The sequence below is a fragment of the Staurois parvus genome, unplaced genomic scaffold (genome assembly GCF_062004578.1).
Source record: "Staurois parvus isolate SC_StPar_1 unplaced genomic scaffold, SC_StPar_1.0 ptg000088l, whole genome shotgun sequence".
Classification (NCBI taxonomy): domain Eukaryota; kingdom Metazoa; phylum Chordata; class Amphibia; order Anura; family Ranidae; genus Staurois; species Staurois parvus.
The window spans coordinates 2,722,090-2,748,214 of record NW_028317884.1 but is presented as its reverse complement, the minus strand read 5'-3'; the positions used below and the strand labels follow the sequence as shown (position 1 = coordinate 2,748,214).

The 26,125-nt window shown below is 41.3% G+C and overlaps 1 protein-coding gene across 9 annotated transcripts in view; it reads right to left on the bottom strand.

Annotated features, from left to right (window-relative positions):
• The window catches only part of ANK1 (ankyrin 1), a 371,616-nt gene that overhangs the window by 105,636 nt on the left and 239,855 nt on the right, over positions 1–26,125 (bottom strand). For all 9 annotated transcript variants that reach the window (XR_016311732.1, XM_089670260.1, XM_089670265.1 and 6 more), the window contains 8 exons: positions 24,693–24,791; positions 16,197–16,382; positions 13,360–13,458; positions 12,926–13,024; positions 11,190–11,288; positions 7,903–8,100; positions 7,501–7,599; positions 2,718–2,816 (listed from right to left, as the gene is read on the bottom strand). Coding sequence is in view for 8 of the 9 variants with exons in the window: in XM_089670260.1 (XP_089526386.1) it covers positions 2,718–2,816; positions 7,501–7,599; positions 7,903–8,100; positions 11,190–11,288; positions 12,926–13,024; positions 13,360–13,458; positions 16,197–16,382; positions 24,693–24,791 (978 nt within the window). In the remaining variant the exon portion in view is untranslated. The remainder of the gene's footprint in view (positions 1–2,717; positions 2,817–7,500; positions 7,600–7,902; positions 8,101–11,189; positions 11,289–12,925; positions 13,025–13,359; positions 13,459–16,196; positions 16,383–24,692; positions 24,792–26,125) is intronic.

Below are 26,125 nucleotides of genomic sequence, written 5' to 3'. Positions count from 1 at the left end.
TACACAGTCACATAAGGAAACATGCACAGCTGAGGCTGTCAATCACTTACTGTGTGCTGGAGGTGGGTTGGGACATATCCCAGGATGGCTTGGTGTTGGCATAGACTCTTAGAAGACTCATTCAGACAGCAGAGGAATGACAGAGTGGGCAGAAGTCACACTAATATACACATTAATATACAGTGCCTTGAAAACGTATTCATACCCCTCGAAATGTTCCACAATTTGTCATGTTACAACCAAAAACGTAAATATATTTTATTGGGATTTTATGTGATAGACCAACACAAAGTGGCACATAATTGTGAAGTGGAAGAAAATGATAAATGGTTTTCAGAATTTTTTACAAATAAATATCTGAAAAGTGTGGTGTGCATTTGTATTCAGCCCCCTTTACTCTGATACCCCTAACTAAAATTTAGTGGAACCAACTGCCTTCAGAAGTCAACTCATTAGTAAATAGAGTCCACCTGTGTGTAATTTAATCTAAGAACAAATACAGCTGTTCTGTGAAGCCCTCAGAGGCTTGTTAGAGAACATTAGTGAACAAACAGCATCCTGAAGGCCAAATAACACACCAGGCAGGTCAGGGATAAAGTTGTGGAAAAGTTTAAAGCAGGGTTAGGTGATAAAAAATATCCCAAGATTTGAACATGTCATGGAGCACTGTTCAATCCATTATCCAAAAATGGAAAGAGTATGGCACAACTGCAAACCTACCAAGAGATGGCCGTCCACCTAAACTAACAGGCCGGGCAAGGAGAGCATTAATCAAAGAAGCAGCCAAGAGGCCATGGTAACTCTGAAAGAGCTGCAGATATCCACAGCTCAAGTGGGAGAATCTGTCCATAGGACCATTAGTTCATTAGTATGATCTCCATTAGTCCTGCACTCCACAAATCTGGTCTTTATGGAAGAGTGGCAAGTTGAAAGCCATTGTTGAAAGAAAGCCATAAGAAGTCCCATTTGCAGTTTGCGAGAAGCCATGTGAGGGACACAGCAAACGTGGAAGAAGGTGCTCTGGTCAGATGAGACCAAAATTGAACTTTCTGGCCTAAAAGCAAAACGCTGTGTGAAAGGAAAACTAACACTGCGCATCACCCTGACCACCCCATTCTCACTGTGAAACATGGTGGTGGAAGCATCATGTTGTGGGGATGCTTTTCTTCAGCAGGGACAAGGAAGCTGGTCAGATTTGATGGGAAAATAGTTGGAGCCAAATACAGGGCAATCTTAGAAGAAAACCTGTTAGAGTCTGCAAAAGACTTGAGACTGGGACGGAGGTTCAACATCCAGCAGGCCAACGACCCTAAACATACAGCCAGAGCTACAATGGAATGGTTTAGATCAGCGGTCTCCAAACTATGGCCCTCCAGGTGTTGAGGAACTGCAAGTTCCACAAGGCCTTGCAAGACTCTGACAGCCAAAGGCAAGACTCTCAGAGGCAGAAGCATGATGGGACTTGTAGTACTTCAACAGCTGGAGGGCCATAGATCAAAGCATATTCATGTGTTAGAATGGCCCAGTCAAAGTCCAGGCCTAAATCCAATTGAGAATCTGTAGCAAGACTTGAAAATTACTATTCATAGATGCTCTCCATCCAATCTGACAAGAGCTTGAGCTATTTTGCAAGAAGAATGGGCAAAAATTTCACTCTCTAGATGTGCAAAGCTGGTAGAGACATCCCCAAAAAGACTTGCAGCTGTAATTGCAGCAAAAGGTGGTTCTACAAAGTATTGACTCGAGGGGGCTGAATACAAATACACTTTTTAGATATATATTTGTAAACCATTTATCATTTTCTTCCACTTCACAATTATGTGCCACTTTGTGTTGGTCTATCACATAAAATCCCAATAAAATACATTTCCATTTTTGGTTGTAACATGACAAAATATGGAAAATTTAAAGGGGTGTGAATACATTTTTCAAGGAACTGTAACAATTGCTGGCACATTTGAATGCTGTAAAGCATAGATGCTGGGTGAGCATTTACTATGTTTATAATACTGTATAGTGCATGTGACAAATATTCAGTAAATGTCACCAGTGCAGAAAGCTGTGAAAGCTCCAAAAAGGCAGGCATATGTATTGACAAATCCTTCAGAAACATATCCTTTTGTTTCATCCATTTTTTTAACCTAAAATTAGTGTTTTGGTTATACTTGAAGTCTAGTGGGCTTAGTTACTTCATGTTTTCTAAAACCTCTTTGGGAAATATAGCACTGAGATCTAACTGCTAATATTCCCAGTGTCCATCCCCCTTTGGAGATTTGGGTATTTGCCTCCTCAGGATGTCAAAGAAATCTTAGCTTCTATTATCTATATTGTAACAGCCAATTGCCACCAGAGTCCTTGAGAGATCTTCAACCATAGGGTTTATTACGGTAAGTCTCTATCATTCCCCAAACACTAGACTAGAGCATCACTTTTGGCTGGACTGACCCAACAACAAATGATCTCAATGGATTTTATGACCAGCTGCAGCTCTCTGCTTCATCATATTCAAAGAACATCTGGCTGGGAAAGTGTCATGTGCTTAAATATAGCTGCCTACAGATGCTGTGAAGATTTTTCAATGTGACCTGAAGAAGCTGATGGTGGCAAACATTTTCTCTTATACACATTTTAAAGTCATCAGCAGCAACCTGCCTCCTTTTTATCAGACTGTGGGCAAGAAGATACAGTATGTAGTAGATGTGTAGTTTAGTTCTCACCACACTGAACACATTGGGCGATGCTCCTTTCTGCAGTAGCGTTTTCACAATGGGTAGATGTCCCATGAAGGCAGCAACGTGGAGAGGGGTGAGGCCAGACTAAACAAAAAATGAAGAGATAGAGGTGACTAAGGGCAGAATTAAAGTGAACATGTTCTCCATTTTAAAATGTTAAAAGCCAAGTCCTGCCTAAGAACAAACATAACATGATTCCAGTAGCCAAAAACTACCGTATTTTTCGCTCCATAAGACGCACTTTTTTCCCCTCAAAAAAGGGGGAAAAATGTCAGTGCATCTTATGGAGCGAATATGGAGCGACTGGTCCGGTATTTCCACCGCCGCCGTGTCAGAATACCGGGCCGGCAGCTCAGCTCTGCAGCAGGACCTTACCTGTTCCTCGGTCCATCACTGCGCAGTCTTCCCGCGCTGGCTTCTTTAGTGTAGGCTCTCGGCTTGACAGCCGGGTGCCCAGTGCGCATGCGCGAGTAGCGCTGGATTTTGTGAATGGTATGGCGTCTTCTGGGACCCATGACAGGTCCCAGAAAATGGTGGACCAATCACAAAGCGCAGAGCTTCTCCTGCATGCGCACTGGGCACCCGGCTGTCAGGCGGGTGCCCACGCTAAAGGGAGGACAACTCCACGGAAGTGGGAGTGGGTACCTGTCAAATTCAGGTACCCACTCCCCCTCCCTCCCCAGAAGTCACCAGTCATCCCCTGCACTGTCCGCAGTCTCTGGTCATCCCCTGCACTGTCCGCAGTCTCTGGTCATCCCCTGCACTGTCCGCAGTCTCTGGTCATCCCCTGCACTGTCCGCAGTCTCTTGGTCATCCCCTGCACTGTCCGCAGTCTCTTGGTCATCCCCTGCACTGTCCGCAGTCTCTGGTCATCCCCTGCACTGTCCGCAGTCTCTGGTCATCTCCTGTACTGTGTTCGCAGTCTCTGGTCATCCCCTGTACTATGTCCGCAGTCTCTTGGTCATCCCCTGCACTGTCCGCAGTCTCTGGTCATCCGCTGCACTGTCCGCAGTCTCCTGGTCATCCCCTGCACTGTCCGCAGTCTCTGGTCATCCCCTGCACTGTCCGCAGTCTCTGGTCATCCCCTGCACTGTCCGCAGTCTCTGGTCATCCCCTGCACTGTCCGCAGTCTCTTGGTCATCCCCTGCACTGTCTGCAGTCTCTGGTCATCCCCTGCACTGTCCGCAGTCTCTGGTCATCCCCTGCACTGTCCGCAGTCTCTGGTCATCTCCTGCACTGTCCGCAGTCTCTGGTTATCTCTTGTACTGTCCGCAGTCTCTGGTCATCCCCTGTACTATGTTCGCAGTGTCTTGGTCATCCTCTATACTGTCCGCAGTGTCTTTGTCATCCCCTATACTGTCCGCAGTCTCTGGTCATCCCCTGTACTGTCCGCAGTCTCTGGTCATCTCCTGTATGGTCCGCTGTCTCTGGTCATCTCCTGTACTGTGTCCGCAGTTTCTGGTCATCTCCTGTACTGTGTCCGCAGTCTCTGGTCATTCCCTGTACTGTGGCTGCAGTCTCTGGTCATCCCCTGTACTGTGTCCGCAGTCTCTGGTCATCTCCTGTACTGTGTCCGCAGTCTCTGGTCATCTCCTGTACAGTGTCCGTAGTCTCTGGTCATCTCCGGTACTAAGTCTGCAGTCTCTGGTCATCTCCTGTACTGTGTCTGCAGTATCTGGTCATCTCCTGTACTGTGTCTGCAGTATCTGGTCATCTCCTGTATTGTGTCTGCAGTCCATTGGTTCAGAATATTTTTTATCTTGTTTTCTGCCTCTAAAACCTAGGTGCGTCTTATGGTCAGGTGCGTCTTATGGAGAGAAAAATACGGTAGTTATTCTTTGTTACTGGGCCTTGACTTTCCATAACTTCATGGTTAAGCTTCACGAGCTACCAACCCTCTGTCTGATGAGAGTCGTTTTTGGATACCTAGGCCATCTCATTGTAGAATGGCAGTCAACAGGATTTAGCCATGATGTCAAGGCCCAGTAAAGGAAAACTAACCAGAGAGGGGCACAAAATAGGCTTTTCTGTGTAGTAAATCCAACCTGTGCCCCAGGATAGGATATTCTTTCCTACTGCTTCTGCTGTTTAATGGCTGGCTGGTTGCAAGGACTTTCTGAATGGCACAGTAAGAGGCTGTGCTGAATCTAGTACAACGTATTTTGAACAAGTGGATTGGCCTTTATAAGGAAGGTGACCTTTTTCTTAGGGGAGAAAACTGCATTTCTGAGCTTCCTAAAGATGCCAAGTGGCGAACCATGTAGAGGCAGTGAGTATGTTTGTCATATCCAGTGAACCACTGACTTCATTTTCAAGATTGTGGGTATTGGAATGCACACCGAGCTTCAGTAAGTGGAGCAATGGTGCACTCGTGCTAGGTGTATTGGTGCCAATATACTTGGCACCTCTATTTTTGTTTGGCTCTGAAGAGTTTACATATAGAAGAAAGTTGTGAGCAGTGCGCTGGATTAGAGTCTTTGGGATATCAAGCGTTTTTTGACTGTCCTTTTAATTAAGGTGGTCATGGATTTGAGGTGAGTGCATTGGAGTGGCACAAGTGGTGAAGTACTGCTCAGAAGAACTTCTTGGCACAGCAAAGAGTGGACTGACTGATTTATTTTTATTTATTTGAATTATTTTTTTTATTTTATTTTGATAGTGTGGAACTTTTGCACATTTTTTCATTATCATTATTTCTTATTATTATTTTTTCACTGAGATATGATTTATTGGTATAGGGTGAGCGCCATACTTGTTGTTTAATACATTTGGAGCAGCACTTTTGTACTCTTAAAGGGACAGCTACACTTTTTTCCTATATGGTGTAAACATTTTTTTATGGCGTAAACATTTTTTTCATAATTTCAATTCATATTTTTTATATTTTTGGTAGTTTACCTCATATTCACCAATTTTGTTCTTTGTATTATTTTTGCACAGTATTGGGTAAATAGGTAGGGAGAAAACAAGCACCATCTGGGTGTAGTATTAAAAACCAGTTTAATAAACAAAAGCAATAGCACTCATAAAAGATGAATGATCTGAGGCATTTGTAGGAAAATGGATGGTTGTCCATAGTGGTCGCGGACCGCAATGGATGGTGGCTGTGAACTGGCTTCTAGGCAGTTCTGGAGGCTCCCAGGGCTTCCTGGTTGGTGATGGCCTGAAGAAGGAGCGCATGCTCTGCAACGTGTCGCCATCTTTGCTCATCACTTCCAGTCGTTGACGTCACTTCTGCCCTTTGGCTGCGTTCCACACTGACCAGGAAGCCCTGGGAGCCTCCAGAACTGCCTGGAAGCTGGTTCACAGCCACCATCCATTGCGGTCCAGGACCACTACTGATGACCATCCTCTTTTCTGCAAATGGCTAAGGTAATTCATCTTTTGTGAGTGTTATTTCTTTTGTTTATTAAACTGGTTTTTAATACTACACCCAGATGGCGCTTGTTTTTTGCCTTCCTCGATTTCTTCACAGAGTCATCTCCTGCTCTCATAACAAGCTGCCTCATAGTGGATATTTAGAGAACTTACAAGGTCCTGGACTCTATTTCCCTTTATATATCCTTTGATTATTGTCACCTAGTAGCGCTCAATTAATTTGTTTTGCAATGCTTGGGTATATAGGTTTAGCACCATTTCATATATAGTTTTGTAACTATATAGGGAGTGGGCAACATTTTTTACTATTATAATTTGCAAACCAGTAGGGTTTTATCGGCCTCTAAACGCTGAGCTTAAAATATGCCTCTGACAGTTCTAATGTGCATGGACACATAGGATAACATTGAGCTGCTTCTAAAAGCGAAACACAAAACTCCTGTAGAGGCAGCATTTTTAAGCCCAGTGTGCATGGACCAATATAGTATTGTCATATGGTATGATTTTTAAACCATACTTATTGTCTTACTGTTTTTTTTGGCTTAATGGAAACACACTTCCTATCCAACCCTGTGTTCTATGTTATAGGAAACGGCCATACTCCTCATCATAGTGCCCTCATACACAGCACGCAGTCATACATTCACTGGCCACTTTATTAGGTACACCTTAGTAGTGCCAAGAAAATATCCTCCACACCATTACACCCCCACCAGCATGAACTGTTGATACAAGGCAGGATGGATCCATGCTTTCATATTGTTTACGCCAAATTCTGACCCTACCATCTGAATGTCACTGCATGCAGTTTGCCCATTCTCCTCTGACATCAACAAGGCATTTTCATCCACACAACTGCCACTCACTGGATACTTTCTCTTTTTCAGACTATTCTCTGTAAACCCTAGAGATGGTTGTGCGTGAAAATCCCAGTAGATCAGCAGTTTTTGAAATACTCAGACCAGCCTGTCCGGCACCAACAACCATGTCACGTTCAAAATCACTTAAATCCCCTTTGTTTCCCATTCTGATGTTCAGTTTGAACAGCAACAGCAAGTCGTTTTCACCACGTCTACATGCCTAAATGCACTGAGTTGCTGCCATGTGATTGGCTGCCTAGCAATTTGTGTTACCAAGCAATTGAACAGGTGTACCTAATAAAGAGGCCGGTGAGTGTATATAGACACACTCTACAACTACTCTATGAACGGAAACGAAGGCAAAGCTATGAAAGTGAAGATAGTTAGTACAATATCTGACTACTTCTGATGTTACTAAGGTCAAAACAAATTTAAACTGAAATGAATAAATGAAATAAAAGGCATTCATGTGAATAACCTTACATATAAATCATACCCAATGAAAGAACAACATAGCATGGCTTCCTTACCTCTGTGACCGCATCAATGGACGCCCCAGATTTCAGGAGAAGCTCCATGACTCTGATGTGACTCTTCTTGCATGCTATGTGTAAGGGAGTGAAGCCATTCTACAAAGAAGACAATGCACGGGTTAAAAAGAGAAGAACAATGTGAGATAATGAACATTTAAAATAAATATAGTAAAAAGCTGACTGAAGTAGACAATGGAAAAATGATCAAACAAATCACAGTGTAGAAAGGAGACCCAGGAGGAAAGCGTTAGGAAGGTATACTAATAGGGCTTTTAAATTATAAAAAAGAATTGTGGAAGGAAAGTAATGTTTCATGGGATTTGTGAAGAGAAATATGATAATTGGTCAGACATTCAGAACTTCATATTTTAGAAGTAGTTTTGCCTGGCAGAGACGTACTAGAGCCCGGGCGTTTGGCTTGGCACCCTTATCAAGGAGCAGTTTTGCCACGCGATGGTGACCACAGTGAGCTGCAACATGCAGCGGAGTCAGGTGATCCAACGTGATGTCATCTATCTGAGCCTGGTACTGGAGAAGTAGCCTCACGCAGTCCAGATGGTCTCCTTGTGAGGCCATATGAATAGGAGACAGGCCATTCTGGCAAAAAAAAAAGAATGGTAAAGGAAATCTTAAAATGCACCTGTCAGATACATGTTAAAGTTTTATCACAAAACACAGCATTATTACTGAAATCCTCAACTGGCCTGGGACACTGCAGGCAGAGAAGCATAAAATATGATAAAAGTCAACTGAACTTTCCCTTTAAATCAGAACATACTATGTATTGCAGGTGCACCAGCAGTGGTGTGCAAAATCTTACAGTTCCTTTACTTTGGAAAGCAGCCACATCCTGAATACAGAAGCCTGTTCCCTGCAAACATGCTGCAGAGGAAACATGCTCTCTGTGTAGAGGCAGTGGCCTCTCAGCAGAGGTCTGACATGCCACCTGCTGAGCCAGACCTATAGCTCAGCAATCAGCAATGCCTAAGTGGAGAGCTCTAGCTCTGACTCAGGAGGGGGTGAGTTGGATCTCTGTAGAGGGGCTACTGCTTTCATTCAGAGAGCAAGGGTCCTTCACTAGGCATGACAGCCGGGAACATGTGATTTTAGTTTACGAAAGTCATAATGGAGAAGATATGGTCTGACTGGTTGCTATTGGTACTGTATTGTGCATTTACAGGCTTGCTTAATGCACTCTTGTACTTGTGCTAGAGGAAAGTGTTTTGCTTTGTATTTTAAGGTTATTTGCAGTAAAAGCAAGGTGCAGCATTTTTGTTTAGTAAAACATACTATGGAGGTTTATTATGCTTCCTTGCTTTTGCTGCAACGGACCTTAAAAGGCAAAACAGAAAGTGACAGCTGACTTATGAAAGACATTAACTTTGTTTTTCCATTGTATTGCATGCTGCCTTAAAGCAAACGTGTTAATTCTCCATGAGGGTCAAAGCAACAGCACCCACTCCGTCCCAACAATACCTACAGGTGAAACTCGAAAAATTAGAATATCGTGCAAAAGTTCATTTATTTCAGTAATGCAACTTAAAAGGTAAAACTAATATATGAGATAGACTCATTACATGCAAAGCAAGATAGTTCAAGCCATGATTTGTCATAATTGTAATCATAATGGCTTACAGCTCATGAAAACCCCAAATCCACAATCTCAGAAAATTAGAATATTACATGCAATCAATAAAATAAGGATTGTACATAGAACAATATCGGACCTCTGAAAAGTATAAGCATGCATATGTACTCAGTACTTGGTTTGGGCCCCTTTTGCAGCAATTACTGCCTCAATGCGGCGTGGCATGGAAGCTATCAGCCTGTGGCACCGCTGAGGTGTTATGGAAGACCAGGATGCTTCAATAGCGGCCTTCAGCTCTTCTGCATTGTTTGGTCTCATGTCTCTCATCTTTCTCTTGGCAATGCCCCAGATTCTCTATGGGGTTCAGGTCAGGCGAGTTTTCTGGCCAATCAAGCACAGTAATCCCACGGTCATTGAACCAGGTTTTGGTGCTTTTGGCAGTGTGGGCAGGTGCCAAGTCCTGTTGGAAAATGAAGGCCGCATCCCCATAAAGCTCCTCTGCGGGAGGAAGCATGAAGTGCTCCAAAATCTCCTGGTAGACGGCTGCGGCTGGACTTAATGAAGCACAGTGGACCAACACCAGCAGATGACATGGCTCCCCAAATCAACACAGAATGTGGAAACTTCACACTGGACTTCAAGCATCTTGCAGTGTGTGCCTCTCCATTCTTCCTCCATACTCTGGGTCTTTGGTTTCCAAATGAGATGCAAAGTTGCTCTCATCAGAAAAGAGGACTTTGGACCACTGAGCAACAGACCAGGTCTGTTTTTCTTTAGCCCAGGTAAGACGCTTCTGACGTTGTTTGTTATTCAGGAGCGGCTTGACAAGAGGAATATGACATTTGAAGCCCATGTCCAGGATCCGTCTGTGTGTGGTGGCTCTTGATGCACTGACTCTAGCCTCAGTCCACTCCTTGTGAAAGTCCCCAACACTTTTGAATGGCCTTTTCCTGACAATCCTCTGCAGGCTGCGGTCATCCCTGCTGCTTGTGCACCTTTTTCTTCCACACTTTTCCCTTCCACATAACTTTCTATTAATGTGCTTTGATACAGGACTTTGGGAACATCCAACTTCTTTTGCAATTACCTTTTGAGGCTTTCCCTCCTTATGGAGGGTGTCAGTGATGGTTTTCTGCACAACTGTCAGGTCAGCAGTCTTTCCTATTATTGTGATTCCTACTGAACCAGACTGAGAGACCATTTAAAGGCCCAGGACCCCTTTGCAGGTGTTATGGCTTAATTAGCTGATTAGAGTGGGACACTTTGAGCCTAGAATATTGCACCTTTTCACAATATTCTAATTTTCTGAGACTGTGGATTTGGGGTTTTCATGAGTTGTAAGCCATAATCATCACAATTTTGACAAATCACGGCTTGAACTATCTTGCTTTGCATATAATGAGTCTATCTCATATATTAGTTTCACCTTTTAAGTTGCATTACTGAAATAAATGAACTTTTGCACGATATTCTAATTTTTCGAGTTTCACCTGTACTTACCTTATGTTCACTCTCTTAGCTCTCATTTCCGGAGTGAAGTATGTGCCTTACTCCTCTAAATCTCAGTGTGACAGCACTGGTACTTGTTGACTGTCTCAGTGCTTTCAAATGGAGGCAGGAGACAGTCCTCAATCCTGTGTAAGCGTCAACTAGAATTACTTTCCTCATTCCCGGCAAGCAAATGGAGTGACAGAGGTGGGTAGGGGGAACAAAGTAAAGCAGGGTACATGCTTCTGAGTTGGGAAGGGGTTTGTGCATTAACTGAACACGTTACACAGATTTTCTTGAGGAAAGAGTGTCAGCTCCAACTATTATCTGTACTGGTTTAAACCTACTTAAAATAATATAAGTATGCCTTCCTAAATAGATTTCAGCTTTGGTTTTCTTGCATATAAGGACATATGGTTCTGTGAAGCTGTGTATAAAGCCTAATAACTATGTCAAAGTTCTCAGGAATCATCTATCACCTCTAATACCCACACTCAGCAAGGGGACCACATTTTGTTCATCTAAATGGAGCTGTATAATTATTGGGCCTTTAGTTGTCACAGTATTAGTTCCAGTTTGTTTCTGACATGTCAGTCTGTTCTGTCCCTACCTTTGTTTTGGCTTGTATGGGAGCTCCATGATCCAGAAGAATCTCTGAAATCCGGACATGTCCATTCCTTACAGCACAGTGCAAAGGGGTCAGCTCATCCTGCAGGGAGCATTGGCATTTGTTATCACACATAACATGCAGTCTATTAGCTTCTACACAAGAGTTTTCTAATAGGCAAAGTAGAAACAAGTTCAGACACTATTTCCCTTGATAAATTATAATAACTTTTTGTAAGAGAAGAAGAGCAACGGTACAGTTGCATCAGGTCTTTGCATTGTTCTTCTGGATCCTGTGTACCTCAGTTTGTTCTAAATATCAGTGTCTACTGGAAATCTACAACATACAGGTATGGTGGTATTGGTGTTGATGCATACTTACACACCAGTTTAAGACTAGGTTCACACTGTTGTGTTTGGTGCAGCTCACATTTGAGGGCTGCTGTACCTGCAGCGAAATCGCAAAGAAAAGGTTCCTGCACCTTTTTAAAATCGCAGCAGCAAAGAAATCATATGGTGCTTTTGCACCATGTGGTTTCCCGCACCTGAAAATTAAGAATGAATGGCATTTCTCTGCATCTGTAAGAAAAATAGCGCCTTTTGGCTGCGGGTATGGGGAAACTTGCAAGATACAATAAAGCTGTGTACACACGGACCAAAATTTGTCCAGTTCAGCAGGAACTACCCAAATTTCAATGTGTGTGTTTCACTCTCTGTTCAATAAAAGCCGATCATTAGACCAGCTTCTGTCACAGTCTTGCTGGAAAACCAGCATTCGATCAGCCATAATGTTTAGCTTTACAGAATTTATCTTCATTATCTATTCAGAGGATTTATAGAGACTATGAATGCTATTTTTATACTATGACATATGATCTTAGATACTAGTTATTTCAACATTTTTTTTATTTACAGCATCCTTTAAAAGTATGCAAGATCTCACCATCAAGTCCCCACATCACATCAGAGTCCTACCTAAACATCGGAGTCCCCATTATATGTCAGCGTCCTCCCAATATGTCAGAGTTCCCCTATCACATCAGATTAATCGAGTCTTCTCATCACATCAGAGTTCCCCCATTAGAAAGCCATATCACAGAGCATCCCCCATCACACAACCCCCACCCCATCAGAGCCCTACATTTTTGGCTCTAGCAGTGAGGCAGAAGGTGGAGCAGGTCTGGAGGAGCCAGACTTCCATTCTTTCCTGAATGCTGGGGGTGGCTCTGCATGCTGTCTGCCTGGGATCAGCGTCATGAATTGTCATGGTGGGGGCGGGCTGTATGCCAGCACCATAGCAACCAATGACTCTGCATACTTCCCTAGATCATCATTGGTTGCTATGGTGCAGGTGGCAGGCCTGCCCACACCCTGACATCTCAGGACGCTGGTCCAGGGCAAACTAGTTTCCGGCTCCCAGGTTGATAAACACTGTACTAGTCTAAGATGGCTGCAAAAACAGTCGTTGATAATAAGAAGTTACATGTGAACAGCCACTGATTTGTACTATGTGATAATCTGAAAGCCACAGCTGCTGGCCTAGGCTTTTCATGCACACTGTATGCATATAGCGTTCAGCCCTGCCAGCAAGAATCTCACCAGAGGCAAACATTGTAAATGTGGCCATACAATCACTCAGGTCAAGTTTTACATCTTTAATTTAATTTAGAACAAAAACTGAATAGTCAATTCTCAGTCCCATGTTTTCACATACTAGTTCTGCTTGAAAAAGCTTGTTACCTTGGTGCGTGCATCAATCTGGGCTCCTCTATCCAATAACAGCCGCACCATAATAACATTCCCGCGTCGTGAAGCAATGTGTAGAGCACTAATACCATTCTGTAGAGAAACACATTAACATAAAATTAAGTGTATCAGATGAAAAGGAACTCTCTACTCTGCAAAAGGAACCTGAACTAAAACACATACAGTGGCTTCAGCTACTGATCCTGAAAATGCCAGTTGCCTGACTGTTTCCAGCACTTACCTGGAAGAAGTATGCAGCCAACGAAGTCAGAAATCCTGATCTGCATACTGGTTCCAGCTCAGTGACCCAGAAACCACTAAAGTCTTTCGATCTGCATGACAGGCAAGCAACTAGGCATTTCAGGCAATGTATTTCTCTCAGGTTTCCTTTAGTATAATGAAGTCAAAGCAAAGTCAATGTTTTGTACCGGGGGAGTGAAGTTAACATTTGCACCCCTGTTCAGGAGGAGCTGGGCCACGTTCAGGTTTTCATAGTGGGCTGCAATGTGTAGGGGTGTGAATCCTGTCTGTAATACAAAAAGAACACGGTTAATTAAGACTTAAGAAATAGATCAAATGCTAAATACAGAAACCTTTTATCTGAGGCTGCTGAGTTCAAACAAGTGCTGTACTTCAGGTGGAACCTCAGACTGAATGGTCTGCTAAGCATAGTGGAAGAGATTTACTAAAACTGGAGAGTGCAAAATCTGATGCAGCCCTGCATAGAAACCAATCAGATTCCAGTTTTTTTGTTTTGTCAAAGCTTAATTGAATAAGCTGACGTTAGAAGCTGATTGGCTACCATGCACAGCTGCACCATATTCTGAGATTTTACTAAATCTCAGCCATTGCATCATTTGTGTTTGCAAATAAAATACAATTTTTACGTTTTCTGATCCTTTGTTGAATATCATTACTGCTGATCATATGCAACCTCTTTTCAGCCACTTCCTGTCTACATGCATAAACTCAGTGGACGGATGCATGGCATTTCTTAGGGCAGGTTTCCTGTTGGTGACAACAGTGGACCATGTCTGTGTATTTTATGTGTCTACGTGGCCACTTATACTCTCTATTGGCTACATAACATAATGTGAAATTGCAAATAAAACAGGTCTATATGAAACTGCAAAACCATTACTGCACCCTAAGAACTGAGGTTTTATTGAGAAAATCAATCAAATCTCCTTCTATGTGTAAATTTAGGCCTCGTTCACATGGGGTGTACTATAGAGTATGCCTGTGAAGGGCTGTGTTTACTCACAAGGGGATGCACAGGCATTCCATGCATCCTTTTCCAGACAGTCACACTGATGTCAATTGGGAAGCAGCAGCTGCAGACAACATGCGTTCAGGGCCATACACTTGCACCTGCACAGATATCAAATTGGAGGCAGCGTCGGTGTTTCTGCAGCCGCTGCATCCCAATTGACATCAATAGGATTGCCTGCATGCACAGGTGGGCGTATGCTATAGTATGCCCTGAGTGAATGGTTACATATAATTAATATAGGAAAAATTAACTTACTAAAGCCCTACATATCAGACAATTGTCTTTTTTTTTTAGGCTCGTTCACACCTTGTAGAGTGACCTACATTTTTCTGCACTGGATGAACACTGGTAACTAAAAGAACACATAGAAATCAATAATTTTCCTGTCTGCATTTTAATGCAACACACGTGAACGAATGTAAATGCAATGCAACTGAAAGTAAAGATATAAAAATTAAGTTGTTGTTAGTATTTTGACCCTTTCGGAGCCTGTCAATTCCCAACGGTGACATGAAAAAGAATGCTAACACACATAAAAACGTAACATGAAGCAATGTACTATGCATGAAAATGCATGTCAAATGTGCATCAATGTGCTGCCAACCTCCTACAGACTGTTCTTGACTACATACATTTCATCTATAACTGCATAGCATTACTTAGGCTGCTTTTACACTGTTTTTGAAGCTCTTTTGCATTTAAAAGAGCAAGAAAAGCTGAAGAAAATGCTTTCCTTTAAAATTCTATGTATGTCTTCACACTGGTCCGTTGCTCTTCCCTTGTGGTGCAAAAGATTCTGCTTGCCACATTTTTGGAGACTATTTGGTCAATTAAAAAGAACCACACCAAAAATGCACCTCCCTATTGAAATGAATGGGAACGCATCAAAAACACAACGCACCTGTGAGAAGTACTTTGTCCAGTGGAAAAAAATGCAAACACATCAATGACGCATGAAGAAAGCTCCGCAGCAAAAGCTCATCAAAAATGTTTTTGATATGTTTTCTCAATGGAGCCATGTGAAAGCAGCCTTAGGCTGCTTTCACAATGATCCATTTTTGTTCAGTCAAAAAAAGCATAAGAAAAATGCATCCCTTTAAATCCTATGTAACTCTTCACACTGGCCTGTTGTGCTTCATTTGTGTTTTAAAAAGTCCTGCTTACTGCATTTTTGGTGAATGCTTGTTCAGTTTAAAAAAACTCACCAAAAATGCATCCCTCCATTGAAACGAATGGAAACTGCATCAAAAATGCAATGCATCGAACCTGTGGGAAGTGCTTTTTCCAGTAGGGAAAAACACAACATGAACGCATCAAAAACACAACACAACTGCAAAAACGCATATGTGTTTTTGATGCATTTTTTTCGACAGAGCAGTGTAAAAGTAGCCTTTTTGGTGCATGTTTTTCCAGTTAAAAAAAAGCACACCAAAAACACAACCCTCTATTGAAATTAATGGAAACCGCATCTAAAATGCACCTGTGGGAAGTGTGTTTTCAAGTGGGGAAAAATACAACACAAATGCATGAAAAATGCAGTAAAGATGCAACGCAGCAAAAACATAAAAAATGCAACAAAAATGTATATGCATTTTTGCTCCATTTTTCAGCAAAGCAGTGTGAAATTAAAGTTAGGGAGGGATTCCCAATGGAGTCAGCAGTGGACTGTGCCTGCACAATGTGTGTTGAAACTACCACTTGTTGTCTTCAGCAGAAGCTCTATGACACAAGAACACAATTGAGAGACGAACACTGAGCATTGTTAACTTATAACCAGAAGTGGCTTAACAAGGACCTGCATGGCAGGATTGCCAAATATTAGTTTATTAAAAGCTTTAAATTTTAAACTCACTTTTGAAATTGCCATGTTGAAGAATATATGAAATTTTAGTGATCAAGTAAGCAAGCAAAAAAAAGGAAGAAACAAAAAAAACAAAAACACAATATAACTTCAACACTACAAAAATGTGACTGGCAGTTGCACAAACTGACCTTTGACAGTACATCTGCATTGGGGTCATTCTGAAGCAGGACAGCGGCAGTTCGGGTGTCATCGTTTCGAGCTGCGATGTGCAGAGCTGGCAGTCGGACCTTTCCTTTCATCCCATAGCTGATGAGGTAAGCCACAACGTTCTCATGACCTTGCTGCAAAGCTACGGCCAATGGGGTAAAGCCATCCTGTGGAAGGTTTTGAGAAAGAGGAGATCCCAATTAGGATGTATAGTTCTTGTTAATAACAAAGAAAATGGAAGCTAAGGATCTCATTAGGACTCGTGAGTGATCTGCTGGCTTCTTAGGTCACTTGAAGACTCAAATGGCAAGATCTTTCTGCTTCAGAGCATGGCTCTGTTTCCTCTTATCAGCAGAGGTATTGAGCCAGCCAACAGTAAATGGCTTCAAACGTGCTTGCAACAAACATAGATCTATACTCAGACAAAAGAGTTAACGAAAAAAACAAACAAAAAATGGGTAGACTCTACGGACCATTTGTTCGTTTTTCTGCAGTCATTTTTCTTTGTTTCTTTGAAAATTTGAAGTTCCCACTCACCAATGAGTGTTTCCACTGCTCACCTTGCATTGCCTATTATATAATATCAATCAAAACCCCCCGTAAGGAGAGTAGAATGCCAACAGTAGGGTAAATCAATCAGTAGCATGGGACGAAAATGGCTCATATTGCTTTGCCCTGACTTCTTCACAAAAAAAGTTTCTTTATGCATTACGGTTTTATTATGAGGCCTGTTAGGATGCAAAAACTACTTAGTGGACATTCTTTCAAGAAAAATGGAAACGAAAGATAAGAGACAGAAAACCTCTTTAGTGACTCCCTCTAGTAGTCAAAAGGAGCACCATGACAGTCTACAAGGTGCCATTGGATGTGCCAGTTCAAAGTGAAGAAATTGTATGGCCAAGTTTTCAAGCATATCTGCATATTGAACATCTCCAGAGTTCCAATTCCCCTGATAAACAAGTTGCAAATAAATTCACTGTCTTTTTGCATAAAATTCCCCTACTGGAGTCATTTAAAAAAAGTCCATGAGGCATCATACACAGATACCGTTTAAAAGGTCAGTGACCCATTTGTATGAGACAAGTCTGAAATCTTGCCATGTCCTCCACTCTGTCTCATGGAATATAGGTCACAGATCCTTTAGGCAGAAGCAATTTGTGAACTGCCACTTTATTCTAGTCTTTTTTTTTTTGCTGAATGACACATAGAGGCCAATGGCAAGAAATGCTATAAAATGCAACTGCAGGAATCACAAAACACCGAAACCCCACAAGCTAATATACTGACATTAATTGTATGCCCTGGTGTACCAGAGGATTGCTGGAGATAGCTAGAAACCCTGGCATATGAAATATTTCATCTTCATGTTTATGTAAGTGACTGCTTGCTCCCTCTAACCCTCTAATCTACCAAAGCTCCTCACCCTGTTCCCCCCTATTAAGCTACCCACAACCTCAGATACCCCTACCATACCCCTCCCTTTTCTGTATACCCTTTCTTTTCTATCTATTCTCCCCCTTGCAACCATACCCTCTTGTCTACATAAACGACTAGACTTCTTCTAACTTAAAATAATGAGTATTTTATGACACTTCCAAGGTCCACCTCTGACTATCTACTGTTATGTCTGGACCAATGAAGGTATACTACTCTTCTGGCGAATCCTTAATACCTATGTAATATGTACCTTTTGTATTATGGTACTTTAAGAGTAACTCCACTTTTGAGAAAAAAAATCATTCCCCTCTGGGTGACTAATGTACATTGTAAGGATTTTACCAAGTTTTGTTGCAGATTCCTACCTCTTGCTATTCCAAAGAAATAGCTGTTTGTTTTTCTGTGCTGAGTGAATCTGTATGGGAGTGGTTTTATAATTCTCAATCAGCTTCTGCGTTGCATGGCTCTAATAAGGATCACTTTAGACATGATTTCCGTTTGGGAGTATCTCAACAAAAATGACATTTTTGTTGCAGGGGATACCCAAAATGCAGAATGCTGGGAAAATGAGTGAGACAATCACACAAGCAGGAAATTACATTTCTGGGGGACATTGTGTACACCATCTGTGTACAGAACACCTCCAGGTAGCCATACTGCATTGCATTTTACAGAAAATTACAGTGCTAAAGACTGACAAGGAAAGGTCATTTTTAATAACATTACTTTTCAATATGACTTCTATACACAATATTATATTTTTTTCATTTGCTATTTTTTCCCACAAAAGTGGAGTTACCCTTTAACCTCTTGGCGCAGGCGCCTCCCGGCCCTTTAAGAGTTTCAGAAGCTGGGAGGCGGGGCAGGGTTTTAGGGTTATGTGACCGCCGTGATTCGCTGTCACAGCGATCAGAAAAGGTCCCGATCGAAAAGGGGAGATCGGGACCTTTCCGGGAGTAGCGGACATATGTGCTGGGAGCGTGCAGGGCGCATGTTCTCAGCACATATGTATTGTTTAATTGCACACAATCATATAATACTATAAAGATGATTTTATAAATGATTCCCCAACTGACATTTTCCCCTATCATTTTTAGTTTTGCATTCCAGATATTTTTTATTGAAGAATATTTGTAACAGTTTAAGGCCCAGATGCTGAGAGGCCGCATATTTGCGTGCGATCGGCGTCAAGGGGTTAATATACTATCTTGTATATACTGTTTAAACTGTTACAAATATTCTTCAATAAAAAATATCTGGAATGCAAAACTAAAAACGACAGGGGAAAATGTCAGTTGGGGAATCATTTATAAAATCATCTTTATAGTAATATATGATTGTGTGCTCTTGTTTTTACTCTCATATCCGCATGACCATTTCGGAAAAGACACCCCAAAAGAATCTCATTTAATCTCTTTGTTGTAACCATCTCTCTACCGTATTATTCTTTATCCCCCTTCCCTCTGTATTCTGAATAATCTTCTTTCTCCTTTATCTCATAGCTTTTCTGATGACATTCACATAACCTTTCTGTTTCTCTTGATATTTTCTTATTTCTTTGCTTCTGTTCTTTTTAATTTATATATTTTATCAGTACCTCTTACGAGGTAAAATGCTGATTACCCATGACCCTACAAGTTTTGCTGCATTTAATGGATTCTTCCGGGGTTAACTGTGCCCATTTGTCTGTATGTAAAATCAATTCACAAAGATTATACATTGTTTTTTAAATATTAAAATGCAGCTACCTCCTGGCTGGGATTAACCATGAAGTGTCTGTTGGGAGGAACAGAAATGGAACCATTTAAGGTCTATTTAAAACATTTTGAGCTAAAACAGTAAGATAAATATTTCCAGATATATCACATGTAGCATAAGTGGTTTTAAATCTGCTTTTTAAAAACTTGCAAACAGGCAGGGATATTAATGACAGAAGAGACCTTAGCTTCCGCCTGCCTGTCAGCTGTCATGTACACTGAGCCTCGCACACACAGTTCAACGTACATTTACGTCACCCAAACTGTGCCGCAGCGCTGTGACTCTTGTGCGCATGACTGGGAGAGCTGTCATTGCGGCCCGGCCAATCAAGAGGCTGAAATGACAGAACCCAAAAGGAAAACTGGGAAAAGACAGAAGTGCCTGCACTGGAGGGCTTCTTTGGCAGGTAAGACCGCCATAATGTGCTAATACAGGTATGTGGTGCATACTAGCACATTGTTGCATAACCCTCCTGCAGGCCCCTACACAAATATATATATAGTAAAAAAGTGAACCTGTGGTTAAGTTGAAACTTAAATTAAGATGACGATTTTTATTTTAGTTTTGGGTGTACGTATGTACTCATGTTAAGTGTGTATAATACTGACATTATGTTATATAAAGCTAGATTCCAAATAAATCCCATTGAATATCCTAGCACATTTCTACAGTATGATTGGTATAAGTGTATATTCCTTTCTCATGTCACCTTGGCCTGTAGTCTATGACACATTGCCATTTTGCTGAGAGCCACAGTTCCCTATGGGCTCAGATGGTGTCAAGGGCATTAAGACAATGGAAATTAATGATTTTACTAGTTTTGCTGTGTTAAGTAAACTGCATGTCAAAGTGCAGAAACAAAAATAGAAAAATAAATAAAAATGGACTTTTTAGAGCCATATTTTTCATGACAGGGGAGATCAGGTTACACACTATTTATAAACTGACAGGTGCACAGGAGAGCCTTTTCTATGAATATTATTAACATCTTGTGAGAGTGAATGGAACTATTCCAGGGGGGCACACATTTTATATAAACAAATATTACTTTGCTGTTTCATCAGCCATTTCAACAATAAAAACTTAATGAAATATGTAACGGTGATGACCTCAAACCTTAAGGGAAACCTGCCGTGACAGTTGTGTCATGCTTTCCTTTGTTTTGAAAATGCTAGTAGACTGGTTTTCATAATGTTCCATTGACTTTTTTCTAAGTTGCTGACCAACTGACCTTACTTCCTGCATAACTGATCTGGGTCAGTGTCTCAGAAAATGTTGAAGCCACTGGATCATTCAGCTCATAGTTTCTAAATGAGTACTGGCAGTCTTTCTTATGACAGGTTTTGTGTAGACCTCAGATCTCAGTACTGAGCACAAAGTCAACCTATTCCACTCCTCCCCTTCTCTTTGTTGGGTATCTATTCTTATCCCACAGTTATGATAGGGGGATACAGGAACTGAATTGTTTTTTCATATTGAAATGCAGACTTCAGGTTTATAATAATATTAAGGATAAGCATTAAATTAATTTATCAGAGATGAATAACATTAATGGTCTCAAAAACTTTATTTAGAAAAGGACTTATCCAAGATGGCGTCTGGTTTCCAACTAATATGGCAGTTGGTTGTATAATTATGATATGCATGGATGTGGTGGATGACACTTCAATCCCTCCCACGTATTGGGGGAATTAATTCCAGCATTTTTTAGAACAATGCCATATTCCCTTCAAACCTGAGCATACATTGTCAATGCATGTAAAGAGTGTATGCCCGGGATAGAATTTCACTGCACGGCTGCCATTATTATGATGGTGAAATCCGATGTAGGCATGGTAGTGACAGTACAGACCATTTGCTACTGCACACGTGTGGGATCTCACCGCCATACTGATGGCATCCTTGTGGGAGTGCAAGTGTGAATCCAATCTTTACATGACAATATGCATGTGTGGAGTATGACTATAAAGTACTGTGTGTGTATATGAGGATATTGCTTTTCATCACATCAAGGTAACGTCATGTTACCAGTTGTGGGTAGCCAGTCCCCCTCCTCTCTTCTCCACTCTTAACCCCTACCCTGCCCCACTTGATGCTCTCAGGGCCCCACCAACACCATTTTGTCAGCAACAACTCCCACCCCCATAACTACCATGCCCAGCTTGCACCTGCACCCCCTTCTCCCTTGCTATCACTGCCAAACGTGTACAGTGCCCTCCCGCAACCACACTGCCTAACCCCAGTCCTTCCTCTGAAGCTCTCCCTACTCCATCTATATAAACACAGCCTTAGTTACACCACCATGTCTGTACACTCACACCACCATGCCTGCAAGCCCTCACCTTATCTCCACGTCTGCACTTCCCTGCTCCCACTCTGTTTACCGCACCTGCACACCCTTGCCCCTGCATCCTCACCACTGTGCCTGTCCCTGAATACTGTCCCCATCCCAGTCCTATCAACATTCCTGCACTCCTGCTGTTTCCCATGTCAACACCTCGCCTGCATCTCTCTCAGCATTTTTCCAGCACTCCCACCACGACACATGACCCCCATCTAGGGTTGCCACCTCCTCACTTTAAGAGCTCGTTCACACCAAGGTGCAGAGACGTCAGTTTTTCTGCAAGCGTTCTGCAAAGGCACAGCAAAATCAGTTGTCCTCCATGTGCCCTGTTCACACCACAACACTATTTTCATGTGCAGATTTTTTCTGGTCAAGGAATTTGCGACATGTATAAAACTTATTGGCGCATGCATGAAAACTGATCTAAACTGATGTCTCTGCAAGTGAAATCTGCGCGTCAATTTCCATCAGTTTTTCTGCACGTATGGTGTGGACGAGGCCTAAAACTGACCACATTTTAATTTTTAATTCTGAGAATAATTTAGTGCAGATAAGGCACTAAGGTGTCCGTTTATGAACCAGCAGTAATAGATCGCTGCTCAGTTCTCCGGCATTCTCGGAGAACACAGTTCTCCTGTGAATGCCGTTTATGAAGCATATGTAGATCAGTTCTCCAAATGAAGGGAGAACGGTCTACAAACTCTGGAAAACGGCTGATTTTTCTATAATCTTGCGAGATTACAGTAAAAGATCAGTTTACTAAACAGAGGTAAATTATCTCTGCTTAGTTTTCGGTCCCTCCGATTCTCCAGCTCTGGGCTGGAGAATCTGGAGGGAGAACACAGATCTCCAGAGAAGGGCTGAACATATTCTCCTGGGTGTCATAAACTGTGAATGACCAGAGAATAGCTGTGATCCTCTGAATCTCAGCTATTCTGTGTGTCATAAACGGACACCTAAATAAGCTGAATTATCACCTTAATCAGCCACAGACCCTGTGTAATTAATATGTGTTTGGTTTTAAAGGGATGAGGTGGCAACTGTACCCCCTATCCTTCTCCTATGTTCTAAACCCCCACACACATGCTGTTACCACTGTGTCTGTATACATCCCATACTAACCCTTCCCCCAGCCTCACTACCCCACCTGCATCCCTCTCAAACCACTGTGCTTGTCTCACCCCCTTTAAACAATATACGTATACACCACCCACATGGGATGGCATTTCCATTTGGTCTTATAAGGAAAAGCATTGCATGCATAGAACCCATAAGAAGAGTTTTAGAGCTTTGCACTGGATATTGGCCCTGGAGCTGCTTATACGCTGATCTAAGATGTGTACAAAAGGCATGAGGGGGGATATTAAGAATGAGTTAGTTAATTAGTTAAAAATAATAGTAAAGCAGGCCATACATGGGTCGAATTCCGAATGATTTTTCGAACAAAAATCGAAAACGTTGTTCGTTCTGTAAACCGATGGTGCCACCAATGATTTCGAAAATGGGTTGTTTTTTATGAATTTTCCAACATGCCCAATAAAAAAATGGGGAGGAACCATGAGAATCGGCCGGTGCCATTGCCCCACTAACAGAGTGAAAACTGGTCGATTATTCTTAGGTCCGATTTTTGAACAAAAAATAGTTCGGAAATCAACCCATGCATGGCCGGCCTTGCAGTTTACAGTACAAGTTAAATTAATAAAATAAAAAAGTAAAACAGTCCACCCCCCAGTCCCCTAACAAGGTAAAATTCCCCACCCAGGTGCATACCTGCCTCTGACAGCAACACCTCTTCTGGGGTTTCTTGAGTCCAAAAACAATAAGGGGAGTGGGGGTAGGCAATTCAAGCTTAGTTCAATTTAGTGGACTAGGGAGGGTGGGCAGTGGTTTTTAACATGTCTGTTAAGATAAGTATAATAAAACTTGAATTAAAATACTAATCTTACTCCTTTAGCCCATAAAATGTTGGTTTACCAAAACCTTGAATGGCTCCATTTTTATATTTTTCACAGACATTTCACAGTACATTTCAGCCAAAAGGTAGCAGCATTTTAATTTACAAAAACCCTTTGTAAGAATTTGGTAAATTGATCCATGTGATAAAACGTTTAGCAAACTAGAAATTATGCTTTTGATCATAAAAAAACACCAAATGATGCACCAAAATGACAATATCACATACATTTTTGTGAACTGACCCTACAGTGGCTCACAGCTGCAGAAGTATGTCATGCGGAACATACAAGCTGTACTAATTAGTGGGAATAAACTTCACAATTGCATTAGAGCAAGCCTTGTCCCATTATTGCCTGATTGTAGCTAATGAGCTTCTGCCTTATTAATTAAATAATTGCACCATGAGGCCTCCTACATTATATTAAAGTGTACATTGCTTTCCATTGTTCAAAATAGGAAGAATGTTGCCCCATGGAAACCAATCAAGTTTAATTTGTCATTTTTCCATCACAGGTTAGAAAATTAAGGAGATAGGTACACTGGGAAACAAAGTGGTTAATTGACATAGAGCCTTAGAGACAATTCATGTTTCAAACACATTTATTTATTTATTACAGGTATTTATATAGTGCTGTCAATTTATGAAGCACTTTACACATATACTTGTACATCCATATCAGTCCCTAACCCTTAAGGAGCGTACAATCTAAGGTCCCTAACTCACATTCTAGGACCAGTTTAGACAGATCAATTAACATACCAGCACGTCTTTGGAGCGTCGGAGGAAACCCACGCATGCAAAGGGAGAACACGTAAATTCCAGACAGGTGGTGTCATGGTTGGGATTCAGACTAATGACTCTAATGCTGCCAGGCAGGAGTACTAACCATTTAGCCATTGTGCTGCCCCAAATGGACATATAAATCCATACCTGCACATTTAGCCAATGCTTACTGTTCTTGAGCATTGAGAAAGCACTAACCTCTGTAGCTAGGTTCTGATTGGCTCCACTCTCCAGGAGGAATTTGACCACGGGAAGATGGTTCTCTTGCGCTGCCATATACAACGGGGTAAAGCCTTTCTGCAAACAAGAGACAGCAGTGCAAAGGTCAAATGACATCTCTACAAGACATTTTTGTGGTACAAACATCATCCACCACCCCTTCTCGACCTCAGCCTGTCAGAGAAAGTCTAGTATTCATTCAAAAACAAAAATAAAACAAAGCTTCCTCTTATTGGCTTATCAGCGAGCAGGCCTCACTCCATTTTGTTCCAGGGACAGAAGTCTCTGTCCCACGTTTTGAACACAGCGCTGTAGACTGTATCTAGCTGATGCTACAGAGTTTACAGAGCGCTCACAGTAAGCACATGTATTAGCAAAGTGTTTTAGCAGCATGGTCCAAAACAAAAAATGTTATTAAACCTGAAGTTAGAATTTAAAAGCTCAATTAGATTAAACTAGTAAAACAAGTAGAATGATCTTTATTTAACCATGTGACTGTGGTATTCAATTCTCTATGACTCAGTTGAAAAAAAACTTTTAATTTTATGAAAATGGTGATCCTTATCCTGATGTGTTGGCTTTGTGAAGTGAGCCTTTTACGTGCTAACAAATGCTTAGAACACCATAACAAAATATACCAGTACAGATATTTAGTATACTGGATATTTATATATTGTAAGCAGCCCCTGTAGTGTGTATATCTTAAACGTTCTATTTTTTTTATAATAGTTTCTATATTTATTATCCAGTGAAAGAGATAACAATATTAATACATTCAACACTCAAACTTAAAGCGGAACTTCACTGTATCTGAGCACTACAAACCAAAAACTGTTTAACCACTTCCTGTCCGGACACTTTTACCCCCTTCCTGTCCAGGGCAATTTTCAGCTTTCAGCGCTATCACACTTTAAATGACAATTGCATGGTCATGCAATACTGTACCCATATGAATTTTTTACCATTTTTTTGAGACAGATAAAGCTTTATTTTGGTGGTATTTATTAACCGCTGGGATTTTTATTTTTTGTGCTATGTAAATGAAAACGTCCAAAAATCTTGAAAAAAAGTGTTTTTTTTAATAAAATTTTGCAAATAAATAATATTTCATCATAAATCTTGGCCAAAATTAATTCCGTTATTTTTTTAGTAAAAAAAAAAATCCAAATTAGTTTATAACCAAAAAGTATAATTTTTTTAAAATTTTTTTACATTTTTATTTTATTTTTTTATATTATTATTTTTTTTATTTTTTTTTTACATACTGTCACCCTAGCAGTACAGTGTCACCATGGTGACATCCACACTGTACTACTGGTGGGGGGTGATGAAGATTTTTTTTTTTTTTACACTGATTGCTTTTACACCCATATAGGATGTAAAAGCAATCATTTCTCTTTCTCTCTGTCTGC